The sequence below is a fragment of the Tympanuchus pallidicinctus genome, unplaced genomic scaffold, assembly GCF_026119805.1.
Source record: "Tympanuchus pallidicinctus isolate F22 unplaced genomic scaffold, pur_lepc_1.0 scaffold5, whole genome shotgun sequence".
NCBI classification, from domain to species: domain Eukaryota; kingdom Metazoa; phylum Chordata; class Aves; order Galliformes; family Phasianidae; genus Tympanuchus; species Tympanuchus pallidicinctus.
The window spans coordinates 10,281,947-10,299,672 of NW_026294769.1; the positions used below are offsets into that span (position 1 = coordinate 10,281,947).

At 39.2% G+C, this 17,726-nt stretch overlaps 1 protein-coding gene across 9 annotated transcripts in view; it reads right to left on the reverse strand.

Annotated features, from left to right (window-relative positions):
- COBL (cordon-bleu WH2 repeat protein) overlaps positions 1–17,726 on the reverse strand; it is a 147,972-nt gene that overhangs the window by 101,620 nt on the left and 28,626 nt on the right. For 7 of the 9 annotated variants that reach the window (XM_052703495.1, XM_052703501.1, XM_052703496.1 and 4 more), the window contains exons 2-4: positions 8,770–8,976; positions 1,352–1,562; positions 610–838 (exon numbers count right to left, since the gene is read on the reverse strand). In XM_052703495.1, coding sequence (XP_052559455.1) covers positions 610–838; positions 1,352–1,562; positions 8,770–8,976 — 647 coding nt within the window. Of the gene's footprint in view, positions 1–609; positions 839–1,351; positions 1,563–8,769; positions 8,977–12,222; positions 12,295–17,504; positions 17,601–17,726 lie in introns of those variants that run through there. The other 2 variants (XM_052703497.1, XM_052703499.1) reach the window with 2 other exon arrangements.

The following is a 17,726-nucleotide window of genomic DNA, read 5'->3' on the forward strand; positions in this document are numbered from 1 at the left end:
TTTAAAGAACGTATACTTTAAAGCACGTAGCATACTTCTGCTTTTTGAATACACAATTAGGCTGATGAAATTCAAGCTCCAGCTGCCACTACAATACTGTCTATGAGAACAGAAGAGGAGGGAGAAAAAAGAAAGAAAATAAAACTTTAAATATTAATACCTCTTAGCTTCTTTTCACAAAATCATCAGTAGCTTTGCTCCTCGGAGGAACCACCTCCGCATCCACTCACAGTTTGTTCGTCACAAGCCCTGCTCTGTTGCGTCTGCCTCTCAGCTTTCGCAGCTGCCATGACTGCAGCACGTCTCCTCTTTCCTTCTCTTTGACCCACAGCACAAGTCGGCAACAGGCCCCTGGGTGACGTGCACCGGTACCAACAGCAGCTCTGAGAGGTACAAAGCTCCTCCTTTCACCCTGCCCTAGGCCAATGCGTGCTCTGCCAGGGCCAGCACAGCTTGGCACTGGCTCCAGAGCAGCTGAGGATGGCTGGGCACACCACTGACTTGGCTGCTACTGTCTGGATTGAGGCCCCCCAAAATGCTCTTCAGTTGCCTTTCTAACTGTTGGCACCTAATCTAACTGGGTAGGAACTGCTTTCAGTTGTAGCTCACCTCTTTTTCGGTCCCAGGCATACAGCTCGCTTATTCCCAGCTCCTCCAAGGATTTGGTAAGCTCCAGCTCCTCCCCGGTGATGCTGTCTCGCAGAAGAACAATGTGCTCCTGACTGACCTCACACTTCTCACAAATAGCTGGGATGATGTTATGAAGAGGCACGTCTGGGCTGACTCGAACCACTGCCTTCTGTGTCTTCAGGTAATTTACCACCAGCCTCACAGATTTCTGCAGAAAGAAAGTACAAATGCTCAGTCCTCACTTTATAATGGCCATGCTCTCTTACAATGAGAATGGCATTAGGGACGTCCATATTGACTTCATCTCTCTTTGGCTACCTTACCCCACATGCACATTTCTTGCAGAAGAATACTATTAATAAAAGAAAAATTATTGGAATGTTTTTGTCTCTGAAGAGACAGTCAGGAAATTGGGCAAATAAGGAAAAGGAATTACAGGCAGCCATCAATTTTGTGCCACTATTTATAAAAAACACCATAAAAATTTCAGCAAGAATAAACTTCCATCTAAACAACCACATGCAACATAAAATTCTGTGTAAATGCTGCAGTCCAGACTGGCAGCAGCCAGTCCATGTGCAAATCAGCTAAACTAGTAGAGCAGGTTATAGAAAATCTCAAGCCTCCACCACCCGGTCTGAAGATGCAAAGACTGGAAAAACTGCTTGAAGTGATAAGAACAAAATTATGCTTCACTGTTTTAGGGCTACATAATACTGACCTCGGGACCCCTTGGTAGAGGTCTCTTTATCTTCTCTTCAGGAACCTTCTCTTTCAGGAGTACTGTCTGTACGTCGAGTGCTCCTATCAAAGTGTTTGGCTTGTAACTCAAGGGTTGTTGAGTTTCCGAAGACTTCAATTCAAGACTGTACTGGGATGGATTCAAGTGATGCCGGCTGCACAGATCAACCAAAAGATCCATCACAGCTTTACTGTAAGGAAGAAGACATTCACCGTTAGCACAGAGAACAATATCTGCAAAAAAATTCACTTCTGTTTTAATATCAGAGAAAAAATACAGGACAAGCTGGGGATGTGTTGCTAGCAGGAAACAGTGCTGACGCTACATAGATCACATGAAAACATCTGGAATTAAGAATATTAGAGACAGACCACAGTGCTGATATAACACTAACAAACATAAGCCTAAAGTGGACAAACTGTGTCTTCTCTGCTAATGCACATATTAAATTCTCCAGCTCAAACTCTGCTCTTAAAAGGGAAGATACAAATAAATGACTCGTTCAAGGTACAGTAACCTCCACCTACATTTGAATGAAAATCAAAATGGAATATGAATCTGGAACAAGAGGTAGACAGGATTTTTTCAGCTTAGAGATTGTTCAGAAATTTCTACTGTCCTCCCCAGTTTGACACCAGTAATACTTTCAAGCACAAAACATCCCCTCTTTATTTGTTTTGGTGAGAATATTAATTCAGTTTACAAATATCTGTTTTCAAGTATTTGCTTTATCAAGACCTCTCATTTCAGATGTGATTCCCAAACCACAGGTTTAAGAAGTCTGTCATTTCTGTCTCTTACTCCAAGATACAAAGCAGAGGTAATAACTCAAATCAAGCAGTAAGGCAGCTTGATACTGTCTGATACAGTGGATATAAGCTATGTCTATCTACACCTCAGCAAGCTTTTCTCAGTACCAAGGTACCAAAAATTCCCAGTAAATACCATTCAGGATCAGATAAAACATGTTTATTAAAACTGCTGATGTTTATGAAAAATTCTGATTTCGTAAAACTTTATCTTCTATAAACAAACAACCAAAGTCAAAATAGTTACTGGCCTTACTTGAAGACCCTAATACACAAATGGTATTTTTATTCTAGTGGAAATCAAACATTTAAACAGCATATTTCCCAAAGGAACTGGCACTTATTCTTGTAATGTGCATAGTGGAAAAGCGTATAAAGATTCAAAATGCAGAGAAAATCTAAGAAAAAGAAAAGAATTCTTTACAGATTATTAACTACCATTTGTAGCCCAAGAATTGTCCTCAGCTGCAAGCTGCAGGTATCTGGAGATTACTCTTGGGGAATGCCCACCTTCTTTCTAGGTATATACTGTTGGCCAACAACTGGACAACTGGTCAAGAAGTCTCTGAAGAATGCTGGAGGGCTAATGACAGAGAAATGCAATGAAAATGGAAAACAAGTCTACTCTCTTATTAATGGACAACAGACTAACACATACATAAATGCTGGCTCTTGTGTAAGAGATAAGAAATAGTTCAAGGACCTTCTTTACAGTAATCTATTTCAAGTTTAAGTGAGTTATGCAATGTGAACTGAGGAAGTGACATGCACTGAACATCTGAAATACATGATCACATTTGAAGAGAATGAAACTGAGTGAGAAGATGAAGATTGAATGAGGAAAACATTAACACATACAGGAGGCATCAACTGCTAACATAAAGATTAGCTAAACAGAAACGTGTATCCAGGTCACTTCATGACATTTTCAGATGACTTATTCTGGTGATATCCTCAAACTGCAGATGCCTCTATTTTGCAGTGACTATTATTTCAAATGTAACAACCCACAAAACAAACAATTATATATAGTAAGTCCAGACTATAGGAAAATTCTACACACTCTGATATTTAAATAAACATTCATTATGCTGTGCAGTAGTAAGCATTTTTAAAAGTGTCAGTCTGTCTGATAAAGATCTCAGCCTGTCTGCTTACAGAATCATTTCTTTTAAAGTGAAATTTGCATGCTTTTTTTCCCGCTCAGCCTTATTACTATTGTTTCAGAGAAAAATAAATAACCCGGCAGAACCACAACACATGGTGTTCTATTTGCTACGCATTTTTATTTAAAGTGAAATGCTAATGTATCGTTGTAGTGCATATTGTGATAATTCATTCAAGTGTAGACTCTTATTGCACTCTAAACACTAAAAAAACCACCAAGAAACCTGCCCTCAAATAACACTTTCTTTTTAATACAAATCTATATTCCACCAGAAGAGCAGTTTATAATTCTGTGTACTTTCCAGCAAAATTATGAAATATGTTAAGTAGTAACAGTGTCTCAATTTCAAGATTAGAAACCTCACCAGCCATTACAGAAAATAAGTTGCAGACAATCACGAGTTGAAGAAATTTGTCCAGACAATGAACAATTTTAAAATCCAGCCAAACATGAGATTTCACTTGATTGTTGATTACAGAATAGGTTAACGAAGGTTAATGAACATTTAATGAAGTCTGAAGCATCCTATCCTGTTTCATACTGCTCAGAATATGCAATTGTTTCATGAAAAGCATTCACCTGTACCATTTAGGAGTAGGAATTAAGCAATATCTCTGAAGCTTTTGAATGAGCTTCAAAGTGCATAGTATGCTTTTCCCAAAATGTAAATTAGGGAAAAACATTTCAACAAAACTTCAAAAGGATAAAAAACTACATGAGGTTTTCAACAAACAAAATTTAAAATTCGTATGTTTCTAGAGATGTAAGAGTTGGGAGTCCTTGAAATAAGGTTAGTCTTTTATCAGACTTCAGTTTCACCAACTCCACAAATTTTTCTTTTCAAATGCAATACTGTTCAGACTGACTTAAACTGGAAGTTTATTTCTCCATACGTGTAGCACATACAGAAGAGAGCTATCAAGCACAGCCAAGAAAACGGTACTGAACCACCTACTAATGTAAACCTAGTTTTTTTTCTAAAATAACTTTTCCTGAGATGAATGTAGCTCTTGGAAGATGCAAAGCATCACTCCTTTCCCTGCTTCAATCTTGTTCAAGACATATCAGTACTTTAACCTCACTGTGAGATAGGGTAGAAAACAATTTGAAATCCAGGCAAGTTGGACCATAAAAGACTAATTCTAAAGCTGAAACAAATTAAATGCCTCTGTATTCCCAAATGTTGAGCTAAGAAACATACTACTTTCTCTTTTAGCAAGACTTCACTGAAGTTAGGGTGGAGACCAAATGCTATATGACAGATGCTAAACATTCATCACTGATAAGCAAACAGAAGAGCACAGAAATAAAAATGGAAAATGAACCCAATTTATGATTCAGACAAGATGGTTCAAACAACTATTTTTAGCAAAGGACAATATTTCAGCTTCATCCTGATGTTGTACTACTAAGCTGTTTGACATTTGAAAGCAAGTCTGGAAATTAGAGATTAACTGTTGTGTCAGAGATACTCATCAGGCTGAAGTCTGACTCGGTAAGAGCATGTTGGACCATTTGTGTACAGCTGTTCACAAGTAAGAGGTAGCAAAGACATCTAGAATTTCAGAGGCAGAAAAAAGAGCAAGTTCTTTTGGATGTGGCTTGACCTAATCTCTCTGGGACCATACAGAATATTCTATTTTAAAATACTATCTTGTACATCTAGGAGATGATAAGAAAGCTGTATGACATTGACTCCCCTGCTCCCTTCTACTTTCATGCTACATACGTTCACAGAATCTAATTGGAGGATTTTTTTTAAAATTTAGGTTAATTTCAAACACATATTAGGAATCGACAATGATGGACTGCAAAAGACAAATGGTAGCGTTGAGAAAGTGAGCTGAAGTCTGAGGCTTTACTCATGTGCAGTCAAAAAACAGAGAACCATCACTACTATTTTCTCATGCTCCAAAGCAGACCAGGAATCTCATGAAAGGACTAGTAGTTTTCCAACACAACCAGAAATGTGTAAACGCAGAAGGCAAACTATATCATAAGAAGTCAGGAAAGCATGGTAAACATATTAATAAACGCTTTCCTTTTGTTAATTTGCTGAGGAGTGTTTGGCTCTCATTTTCTATACTGGATATTCATCAGGAAAGCAAGATGAGGCAGAAGACTGGGTTTGTCAAGCCTTCCACATCTTCAATCTTTCATTATTCTCCATGTTGAGCTATAAGCCAACAATTATTATCAATAAAGTCTCTCAATGCAAATTATATGAAAATATTCTGTGATTATATTAGCTTTTTGTTGCAAGTAATGTATGCAGACCAATCTGTCCTCCACTATTTACTGAACAGGACTACTGACTTATCAGGCTGCTGACACTAGAGGTCTGTATCTGCATTAACCAGGAAGCCCTCTTCAGTGTCACTCAGCATGAATGCAGACAGATGCATGATCCCTGTATTTGCAGGTTACCCATAATTTGTGAGAATCAAAAATAGAAAAGGTTTCTGGTAATTCTTGTGAGCTTTTTCAATTATGCTCTAAATGTCTAATCATCCCCTCTGTCAGATCTGCTTACAGTTGGTGTGGATCTCCTGCAGCACCATCTATCCTTTCAGGACTTCATGCAGGCCTCATAGAACAATATAAATATGGGTTAGTTGTGGATGGTATTTTATAATTCTATGGGGATAGGCAAGTAGACAGAAAGCCTAACAGTTCTGTATGAAAACTTCTACATGTTTTACAACAGAATTTGCAGGGACTGTATTTGTTTTTGTTTTAAGTGTTTTTTTTTTAATACCATTTTAATGCTATACACACTCCTCAAGGACTCAACACTCTTAAACTGTGCTACGCATTTCCAAAAAAAAACAGAGACTATCAGCCTCTGTTGATTTTTGTAAATAAAGCTACTTCAAATTTCCAGATTCTAATAAAATATCTTTAAATAAGACACATTTTCTCTTTTTCTTGAACCATCTTCCAAGGAAATTTAATGATAATTTTCTGTCCTCCTGCTGAGATTTAGCAGAACTTTCTACAAAGAGAACAAAGCAAAATTGATGACATACTCCCTTTGCTTACATACAATGAGCAATTTGAAAGAGAGAATTTTAACTCTTAATTTGGTTAAATTATAATAACTTTAAATGATACTAATTGACTACAGCAACTACATTTTTGAACATCCTCTAGTGTACTTCACTGCCCTGTGAATTATTTATTATTTATTGCTCTTTTCTGAAATTATCCAAACATTTTTTTTATTATGATGCAAGGGTTTGCAAATTTTCCTATGAAAGAAAAGCTATTTTCTTTAAGTATCACTATACTTAAAAAGAGCAAAAGAGGAAAATAATGTAGCAACTGAACTAGCTCCCATACTTGTTCCAAACTAAACTAAGCTTTTTTTAGTCTGCTATCTTCTCACTAAATGTTCACCTCTGATGATCTCTGTACTTCGCCCAGTTAACAACATCAAGGCAATGCAAAAAGATGAGAATATCTGCACTCTCACCAAAATCTGGAGACCTAGGTCAATCCAACCTTTAAAAATTTCAAATGCTTTTGGGATTTATTTCAAGCTTGCATTCCAAATCCCTTAATCTGTAACCACTTCTAACATACGGAAAATTTTATCGTCTGCTGGTGAGGAAGAATAGCAGCACCCATGAGGACAATGTCAGACAGGGCTCATTAGACAGTGCTCACCTCCTGCTCCATCAATTGTTTGGGTAAGGCACCCAATCCTTGGCTTCCAAACCCTTTCCCTTCCGACAGCTAGTTGCCCATGGCAGGTGCCAGTAGCGTCCAGTCCCAGGGCTCATGGCCATGATGTGGGAAAAGACCCACTGCCCCTATCAGGCATCTGTGACACACAGGTCAGCAGAGGAGTGTTAGCAGCGCTTTCACTGCCACCTGTGCTGGAGCCTCAACATGCAGTCCATGAGGGGAAAGCAAACAGCTCCACAGAACAAGGTGAACGACATTTTCATTGCCTTGAGAGCTTCACGCAGACCAGAGGAATAGCCCTAATGAAACATCTAAGGTTTAGTTTTAACACTCATCTCAAGGTTTCAGTCCACAAACTAAAGACTACAATAACAAAAATACTCAACTTCAACACAAGGGAGGAGAAACGGAGGTGAGAAGAAGCATCTGAGACAGACTGTTTATTATATAGGGATCCTCCCATTGTCCTTTGCTCCTCTAACTTGCATGTTATTCAAAAGGTCCCACTAAAACACTGCTCTTGTAATGATCTTGGAGTGGATGGTCTTTGTTGGTTGTTTTTTTTTTTTTTTCTGAGGGAAAAGCTACTCATACAGCATTGATATCTCTCTATACAAAATGCTGCAGGAAGATTAAAGGTCCTTTCCAACCCAAACCATTCTATAACTCTATGATTTCCCTCTCATTAGCTCTCCAAATGCCTTTGCCAATGAAATACTAGTTTTTTATTTTGCCACCTCAAGGTCTGTGAATTTCATTTCCTGTCCTAGTTTCTAGATCTGTTCATTTCTTTCTCTCACTAAATCCAAGCCTCTGCCATAAAATTTTGACCACTAAATGTATAAGCAAAAAGCTCTGATGGGCACTGCTTTCTTTTCAGACCTTCAATATCATTCTGGCTTTAGGGTCACAGAAGTTACTGCTAGCACTAGCATCCTCACTGTGTCTAAGCAAACACTATCTTCAGCAAGAAATCAGAATGAAGAGCGAAGCACCAGAAACTATCAGCCACAGCACAATTCTTCCTCAGCCATCAGAATACACGAATCAACAAACAGTCAGTACAGACAGCTATATAACATCAAGATAAAGTTTTACAGGAAAGCAGATAAACTTACATAGTTTACAGATGTAAAATAAGCACAGACTCAGATTTATTGGTGGGCAACTATACATCCTCCTAATCTGGTATCTGACCTTGGTAGTACCTAATGACAAGGAGAACCTCTTTCCCATTCCATGGAAAATCCAACATGTTTTTATACAGAAAACGTTTCCCCAAAACAAGCAGATGCTTTGCTACCTATGAAAACATAATATATTTGTGAAAACAGGATCTCCAAATTTGATGGAACATTCATTTTCTGATCTCATTTCTTGGCAAATGCTGTTTGCCAGCAGTACTATGCCAGTACCTCTGTATCAGAAGATAACCCAGCACAGCCTAAGCCTAGCCCAGCAGCCCTACGTTAGAAGACAGGGGCCCATACGTATGGTGAAGGTCATTCACAAGAAACACAGTGACACAATAACTGCTAGTTCTTTCCTTTCTCATAAGAAGGGTCCCTTATACATGGGCTTTCAGGACCCTCTGGTACAGCAGATGTCTAAAATGTAAGGAGAAGCAAGATAGAGGAACTTCGTCAACCTAAAAAAGGAGACACAAATATCATTAATTATTCTACTGGGAATGGAAGGCTGTAAAATGAAGAAGCTAGTCAAAGCCTTACCTTCCTTGTACTGTGCACTTCTGTTCTACCCCACTGGGTAAAATGACTATGAAGTCCACCATTCTATTTATCATATTCTCCTTCATGCTCACAAGGTTCTGATCAGAAATGACGGCTGTCTCTGCAGGTGACTTCTGCTCACTGTGAGTTCTACTGGCTGCAGAAGGTTGGTTTGGTGGAGGAGGAGCACGAGCTTTCATTCTTCTCCTTAAGAAAAAAAGGCAAGAAGAAAATTAAAAATTTTCCACGAGCAAATTAAAATATGCATTAACGAGAAAATACATCCTTTCAGCCATAATCTCAGATAATTTCTAGAAGTTCCTACAGCAAAAGTCATTTTTCTTCACCACAAAACTCTTCAATAGAGCTGCATTTTATTTTTTACTTCTTCCTCTATAAAAATGCACTAATTTTTTAATTATTCGTGTACTCCTACTGCTTGCTTTCCAGGCCCTAAGGTAAGAATCAATTCCATAATTAGGGTATGAAAATAATCATTCTTCTGTCAAGTACAAAGCACATTTCTATGAAGAGAGAATCAGAACTGGGTCCAGTCCAGACCTGATTCAAAACACAGTTGTATTTATGTAAATGAATGCTTCCAAGTAAGAGGAGCAGGAGTGGAGCTAGGATGAACTGTAATTCAGCAATGTTTGGGTTCCACAGCACTATTCTAGTTGAAATACTGTCTCTTTCTCTGTCTTAGTGAGTAGGATTAAATTTGGCTCATTGTACTTCATAAGAAAGAGCCATGAGATGCTCAACCCCAATGATACTTCTTACCACCCAACATAGAGACTACAGTGCTTTGAAAGCAGCCAGGAGAGCTCATTCTCCAGCAAAGGCATACATGCTGTGAGCTACATACAGAAAAGCAACATCAGCTTGCACCAACCAAGCCACACGATTTGCAGAAAGATAAAACTGCCACAGACTCAAAGTCTCCTTTACTGGCAAGCAGTGTGGTAGATAAGCAACTGCTTCATGCTGTCAACTTCTGAATAGCCGACCTCATACCAAGCATGTGTTTAAGAGAAATTATTCTGATTATTAATATCTGTCACTTCTACTGATTTTTGCCTAATTTAAGTCAGATTTCAGTGAAACAGATGGTAAAAAGCAATAAAATATTTACTGAGAAATTATTACTCAAGCTTACTGACTGAATTTTCAATCCGTCTTTAGAGTGGCAAGAAGAGCATACATTATGATTCTATACATAATTTTCATTCAGCAAAGAACATAAGCAGACCCAAAAAAAAAAGAACACAGAAAAAGTACTCTATGACTGCAAGGTTTAGTGTTCAATCAGACAAGGGCAAAACTGTAGTCAAGAGAAAATTAATTTCAAAAAAATTTCGAAATCTTACAGCTTCTTCATCAGGACATCGGTACTTCCATTAACCTGCTACATGCATAACAAACAGCTTTCCCTACAAATAAGCAGGGAGCTCTACTGCCATCTTTACTACCATACAGCATTTTTTTCCTATGAGACATTTTCTCTAAACATTCCCTTTTTATCCTACACACACCCAATGTGTCATGAAGGCCATCAACTGCTAACTTGTGGCTTCCACTCTCCTGTCATGGAGGTGATGATAAGAAGTTCAAGGTTTTACTGTTTGGCAAATTACCTTCACTTTCTATACCTCCCTGAACCAAACTCCTGATTTATTTACTTGTCTACAGAGAAGAATAAGAAATAAAAAGAAACTGGGTTTGTCTTTGCTCAAATCCCTTTACGCCCAGCTACAGTTGTTTGTAAGCAGGTGGTGAGAGACATGGGAGTTTTGCATAAATCCATTTCTTGCCAATTAAGTCATTAATATTACTCAGTTAACAAGTACAACACTGAAAGACTTCAGATCAGTTTACAAACTACGTAACTCTTACCCTTCATATCACCAACTGCATCAATGTAAGCAGCTTATACACAGCTTTGCAAAAATCATTTCAAAGCAAAGCAAAGCTTGTGTCCTGAGCCTGGCACAGCTGGTTGGTTTAATTATGGTTTACCTGTCAATTACTGTTTACTTGTCAATTCCAGACCTCATAGCAAACTGGGAAATACAGCAGTAAGCAGGAAATTCAAACAGCTGAAACTGAAGAGACTTGAAGTGTCAGTGGAGAAATGAAAAAAGACTGAGTTTTGAAGCTGATGAAAAAGCTGGGAATGAGTTTGGATTGTGCTGTGTCAGTGTTATTCCTTAGCAGTAACATAAAGGCACAGTTTTCAGACTGAACAAACAAGACCTGACATCTTAACACCAATTTATAGCTCTGAAATGGGAACATGATTTTTATTTGGCCACTTCTTAAGTGTTCTCTATATGCAGTGCTGCAGTTACAGACTTTGCACAATGCTACTCTTGCAGGTGTAATTCAGGAGTCAGAACCACCAAAAGATGCAGCTGCACACTGACCAGTGATGCTCACTTTACCTCCATGTAACACTAAGTTGTTTTTGGCACTGAGCAGTCAAAGTCTTTTACATGCTATGGCCCTTCTTATCTTTTGTTCAGGAAGGACAGTACACACCCGTTTCCTACACAGAAATGGGAAAAAGGAATCCAGGAAGTATTCCCACTACAGCCCTGTTAACCTAGCAACAGCTCAGGTGACCTCAGTTGAACTTTCTCCTGAAAGCCTGCAACTGCTTTCCAATGCTTTCCCAGGTGACAGATTTGATGGTTCCAGTGGAAGCAAGATCCTTTCAAGTTCACCAAATCACAGACTGTCAGGAATAGGAAGGGACTTCAAAAGATCTCCTAGACCTCACAGTCTCTTTGGGCAGTCTGTTCCAGTGTTCTGTTCACGCAGTGAGATATGTGGCACAGGTCTGCACTTCCCAGTCACCTTTTTGAGACATCTCTGCATCATCTGAGCAAAAAGCAGCTCAATGAGTCAGTGAAAGAGAACCTGAGCTCTTCCTCAGATCTGCAAGTGTCTGCTTCCCAGCTCACTTCTGTCATAGCCATGATCCTCCCAAAGGACAATACAACATTAAAATGTACTTAAAATAATGAATTAAAAGCTTGTTTTAAACGCATTTACTTTCCATGGTACTTATATAACATGCCAAAAGTATTAACAAAAAATGAAAGAAGTTGCATATCTTAGCCTGAGACAGATTCAAACTAGACTTAGCAGCAAATTTTGTTTGCAAACACCTTCCCTATGATCGACACTGAGATACCAGCTAGGCCACTGGCTGCTATTAGCCAGCTGCTGCAGTCAGAAGCAAGAACATTTCACACGTCTGATTCACTCGTGGTCACAACCACTGTCTGCATTTCTACCCAAAGAGACAAAGCCATAACATCCAGCTGATCCTAAAACAAACATACAGTAACTTCTAATGAGGAATGGCATAGTTCATTTCATTTTCTTCTGAGCTGACAAAATGCACGTTGCCATGAAATAACCAGGCAGAACACGTAAACAACCTACCAGCACCATTGTCAGCAACAGCATCAGGATTCCCAAAATAGGAAAAAAAAAAAACCCGCCACCAAACAGAGCAACAGCCAGCTTAGCTGTAGCACATCCTGCAGAAGAAAAGCAATAGAAATGAAGAAAAGTTTTACCAAATTAAGGAATTCAAGACCGTGCAACACAAGCCCTTTGGACCTATTCTTAATTAATATATAACTATCAAGCAACAAGATCCAACCTTGACTTTACAATTCCATGCTGAAAAAGCATGTTTTCTCTTTCAAACCAAATTGGTTCAGGGAGTTTCAAGGCAATGATGGCAATGCAGAGATAAAGAAGAAAAAAAAACGGTGATTTTACTGACTCGACTTTCATGTGACTGCAGTCTTGCACACATGTGAACTATGAGACGCACCTCATACGTAGGAAAGCCAAGGCACAGATGAAACTGAACTCTGCAAGGAAGGTGAAGAATAGTAAGGAGGGATTATTTAGATACACTGTTGTAAGAGACAGATGAAGGAGAATGGATCCCTCTGATAAATGAGAAGAGAGAACTGTCTTCAACTGACATGGAGAGTCCTGAGGTACTCAATGACTTCATTGCCTCAGTCTTCACTGGCAGTCAGGCTTTTCACACATCTCATATCTGTGAATCTCATATCTTGGAATTCTCTGGCCATTATGGTATGTAATTGTTTTACACTCTCCTCTTTTCAAACATTTATCTGAATTTCATATTATTTTAAAAAGACCATTCCATTTTTAAGGAAGGCTCACACTGACAGATATGATGAAAATGGTTTCCTTGAGGCCATGATAAAGTCACCCAAAATAGACAAGAAAAAAATAATTTGTTTCTGGCAAAGAAATTAAAGTCATTTAATTATATTTTTGATCTTCCATTAGATTCTGCTGATGAGAAACCCTACAGCTTTATGTATTTTAAAAATAAAGTGTTAATGCCAGGAGGAAAAAAAAAAAATTCCAAGAAATAAGACGAGTGAGAGCACTGTGGAGGAGGAAGCAGGGATTAAGTACATTGGCTATGCTTCCCTGAAGGTGAAGTTAAAGGAAAATAAAAATCCAGCTGACACACAGTTTAACAGAAGTAGTTCCTAGCATTGCAGCTCCAGTTTCAATCTTTTTGCAGGCTTAAGCAATAGAAATCAATCATTAAAATGTATAAAACGTGCTGTAGTTTTCTGGTCTCATACATGCAAGCAAAAGTGATTGTTCTGGATTTGCTCCCAGAGATGTATCCCCAGATCTGGCCCACTTCAGCAAGAGACTGAGGTGTACCTTCACCAGCAGAGCTTTGGCCACAGCACGAGTACTGCCTACTGCTCAGCACAGGAAGGCTGCACCCTCCTGCCATGGCTCAGCCTCCTGCACTGGTGCTGCTTCACTCAAACGGCAAGGACCAAGCGAGACCAAACTGTCAGTGCACAGGTTGCTGTCCTCAAGTTTGTGGGACTTATAAATCCCCCACGCCTTTAATGAAGCACACCCTATCTTCCAGTAAAAGCCTGATCTTTCTCCCAGTCACAGGTATGGCCCTTTGTACACCAGTAGAACAAAGCTCACCTATCACAGTCTCATGGCTGCTGAAAAAGTAACGGCTCCTATTTTATTATGTTGGTCCACAACACTAGAGGCAAATATTGGTGGTATGGCAATAGAGGTTGAACCAAAATTCCATTACATTTTGTTTCTGTTGGAGAGATGGCAGCAGAGGCGGTCTGATAAAATGTGTATGACATGAAGGTGTGTAAGAAGCAAAAGTACGTCACTGAATTCCTCCATGTGGAAAAAACAGCAGCGATACTGAATGTTTATGGAGACCAAATAGTGGAGGTGAAAACAATGATGCAGTGGTGGTGGGTTTCAGCAGTGCTGACAGTGATGTGAAAGACAAGTCATGTTTCAGATAGCCATGCACAGCTGTCACACCACAAAATAAAGAGTGTCTCAATCAGCTCATCTGCACTGGTCAGTGGATGATAACAAGGAACTGTGTATGGAGCTGAAAATTGGCTTCAGATGCACTGAAGCCATGATGACCACGTTGAAATATCACAAAGTTTACACCAGCTGGGTCCCACAAAAGCTCAAACACGAACAGAAAGTACATCGTATGCAAGTTTGTCAGGACCTACTGAGCCAATAAAGTGCTGAAGGCGATGATTCCCTGGATCATATCATTACTGGTAGTAACGCTGTAATAGGATGGAAAGTACCATGATGATAGCAGGGTGGCAAATACATGTGCTCATCCTCATTTGCTGCACCCAAAGTACAGCAGCCACAGATGCAGAAAAAAAAAGGAAAGAGCTGCTTACCTTTGGAAGGCCTCAGGCACACAGGTATCTCCACAAGAGACACCCTCACCACCCCCTGCCAATCCTTAAATAAGGTCTGGGAAGGAGTGGACCCTTGCTTAACGCTTTCCAGTCACTGCTTGCACATGTTTGTAACACCTACGAATCACAGATACACTAGGAAGCCTGACAGAGCTACCTGTATCATTTCCAAAAACAAAATAAAATACATACACAAGCCCTAGTGAAAGCCTTTCAAAAGCAGCCAAATCCCAGCATCTGGGATGCCTGCTGCAGTAATGGAAACAGTGCTCTAATAAGCACTACAAGATCTGGCCTAAAAGCTGTATCACAGGACTTTAGAGATACCGTCTGTCTTCGGTGTGTGCGGAAGATCATACTACAAGCTGGTGCCTTTGAGCTCAATTCCACCATCTTCATTCACGCTTGTGAACAGGAGTGAAATGGGAGAGGAGCTAATGCTGGTATTTGCCTCATCTGTTGAAATACATCTTAAAGAAAAACAGAAGTCCTTTGTGGCTAAAGGCAAGAAAGCATTGAAATACTTATTCCAGACTTCTATGATCTAAACTACAGCATTATCACATACCTGTGTCTGAGATATACTAACAGGTTTAACTCTTTAGCTGGGATATGTGACCTGAACAGAAACAAAAGCAACACTAACCATTCATAATGGAGATTGAGTAATGATCTTTGCCTTCATAAAATAGAAAAATAGGCTACTAGGCCAGGATGGTAGAACTTTTTGTTTCACAGAGACATCTGCCAAAGGAAAAAAAAAAAAGCTCAGATGAAGAAAAATGCGATAAGGGCAATACAAATGTAGGCTTTTGGATACAAAAGCTTAGCTTCCAGCATCTGAGCCAAAACTACACACCAGTCTCTGAGTGAGGAAAATCAAGGCTATGAGACTGCTCAAGTGATCTACAGCGAAACCAGCAAAAAACTGGTGCCGTGCATTCAGTGACCAACTCTCTAGTCCTGTTTTCACGATTATCTGTGTCTTCTTCCTCCACTACTCACACAGTCGCACTGTTTTTTGCCCACTTACCAACCACTGAACTATTAGTCAAATTTCATTCCAAGCAAGCAGACAAACAGAAAATAAAAATCAAGAAAATACTGAGGTAACCATCACATTGCTTACACTCGTCTGAAACACTACCAATTATCTTCAGCTATGACTAATGTGATACAAAGCAGCCTGATATAAAATGGAAGAACAAAGAAGAAAAAAAATTGCTATTTCTATGTTAATAATGCTTAAGCACAATGGCAACAATAAAAAGATAGAAAAACGAAAAATGCCCATATTAAGTTCCCAAATAATACGCATCCAAGATACCACTGCTTACACTTGCAGTGTATTACCCAAGCTTTGCTACAAACATATTCTACGCTTCCCTAGTGATCTGATATCTTCATTGGGCTCCTGTAAGGGTGCATGGTTTTTCAGGAAGAAGGCTACAATCATGCAGACAGCCACTGCATCGCGAGCTCCCTGCAGATGGTAACTGCTGTGGCTGAACTGAGAAAACCACAGCATTAAAATATCATCAGCTGGTAAGACAACTAGCAAGCTTTCTCAGCACTGTTCATGAAGATGTAGCCAGGTTCATGCTGGCTAACTGGATTCTTCCTCGCCAGGCTCACCTGTGGGAATATGCTGGCAAGAAAACAAAGCCAAGAGCACTTCTAATTGGACTGACATCAACACTGGCATTGTGTCCTCTGCACGTTCTGGGCAAACATGCATCCTGCCAACATGCTCTTTCTCCTACTGCCAGCTGGCTCCTTGCAAGGACACAATAATTCTCATCTTGTTGCCTGTGATTGGTGCCACAATGCATCCTGAGCTCTCTAGCAAAACTCTGAAGTCTGGAAATGTGATGTTTCATAGGTTTCATTAATGCTGAATAATTACAGCAGTGTTCATCATGTTTATTAATAGCAAGCCAATGAAAAGCAGTTAAAAGGTAAGTTGATTCTAGACTGGTCAAAAACTACAAACACTGTTAGACAAACCAGAGGCACACCCAGAAATCCCCAGTTAAGGGGTGTCTTCCAAAGTTACCAGTGCTTTACAGATTTCAGCATGGCTGTCCTTTCTTAATCTTTTCTTATCACTAATTACTTTCAATACGGTCGTTTAAGTAAACAAATATAAAGGTTTATTGCCTAGCAACACATAAATTCTCCTGTGGCAATTAGCATAAATTTTGAGATACAACTACAATGTGTATTTGCAGGGAACTGATAATTAAAAAGAGTATACTAGACTGTATTCTTTGTGCTCAGAGTTTTACCTCACTACCATCTACTGAAAATTCCCCTCCTGAGCCTTGCAGACTATAGATTAGGACTCTGCTATAGAAAAATTTTTCTTTATTGTCTTTTCACAAGGTATATAGAAGAAGGGACAGAGAAACCAACAGCATGTATTTCACTACACATATATATGCACACTGTGAAACTTGACTGTATTTCCTGTGATAATTTATAGTTTCATATATGTTTACAAGCTAGTGGGCATTTCAGTGAAAAAGTACCTGACATTGCCATGGAATAGCATTCCTACTGATGTTTTTTTCAACGAAGAATGCTCTTGAAAAAGTGTTCATCTGATGTGCAGATGGGGAAGAATTATGTTCAAGGTAATTAACTGCCTAAATACACACATCTATGCAAAACATTAGTATACATAACCAGGAGCCAAGAGATTGCTGTTTCTCATTTAATGAGAATGCTCTAAAACCATCCTGCTGAAATTCACCCATTGCTGAAAACAGTTCATCTTTTCTGAAACAGACCCTACAAAAAACACACCAGCAGCAGTAATGAGGGAGTTTAGCTATCTGCAGAATTAAACCAATAGTCTGTCTCTGTGGCCTCAATGCTCCCTGTCAGGTTTCCCTGCCCTTGAAGAAGTGCTTGTGATCTTGTCACACTGACCTTACATGAAACTTCTATGGGTGGGGAGGTTGCAGGATGCATCCATATCTGATGCCTACTGATCCTACGTACTTAACATCCAGATCTGATGACACACTGGAGAGAAGCAGGGAGACAATTTACTTACATTGCATTGCCCAGTCATAAAAAACAAGAAACTGTCTCCTCTTGTTTAAAATTATTCTGTAAACCCCAATTCCGTAGGAAAAAAAAAAAAAAATA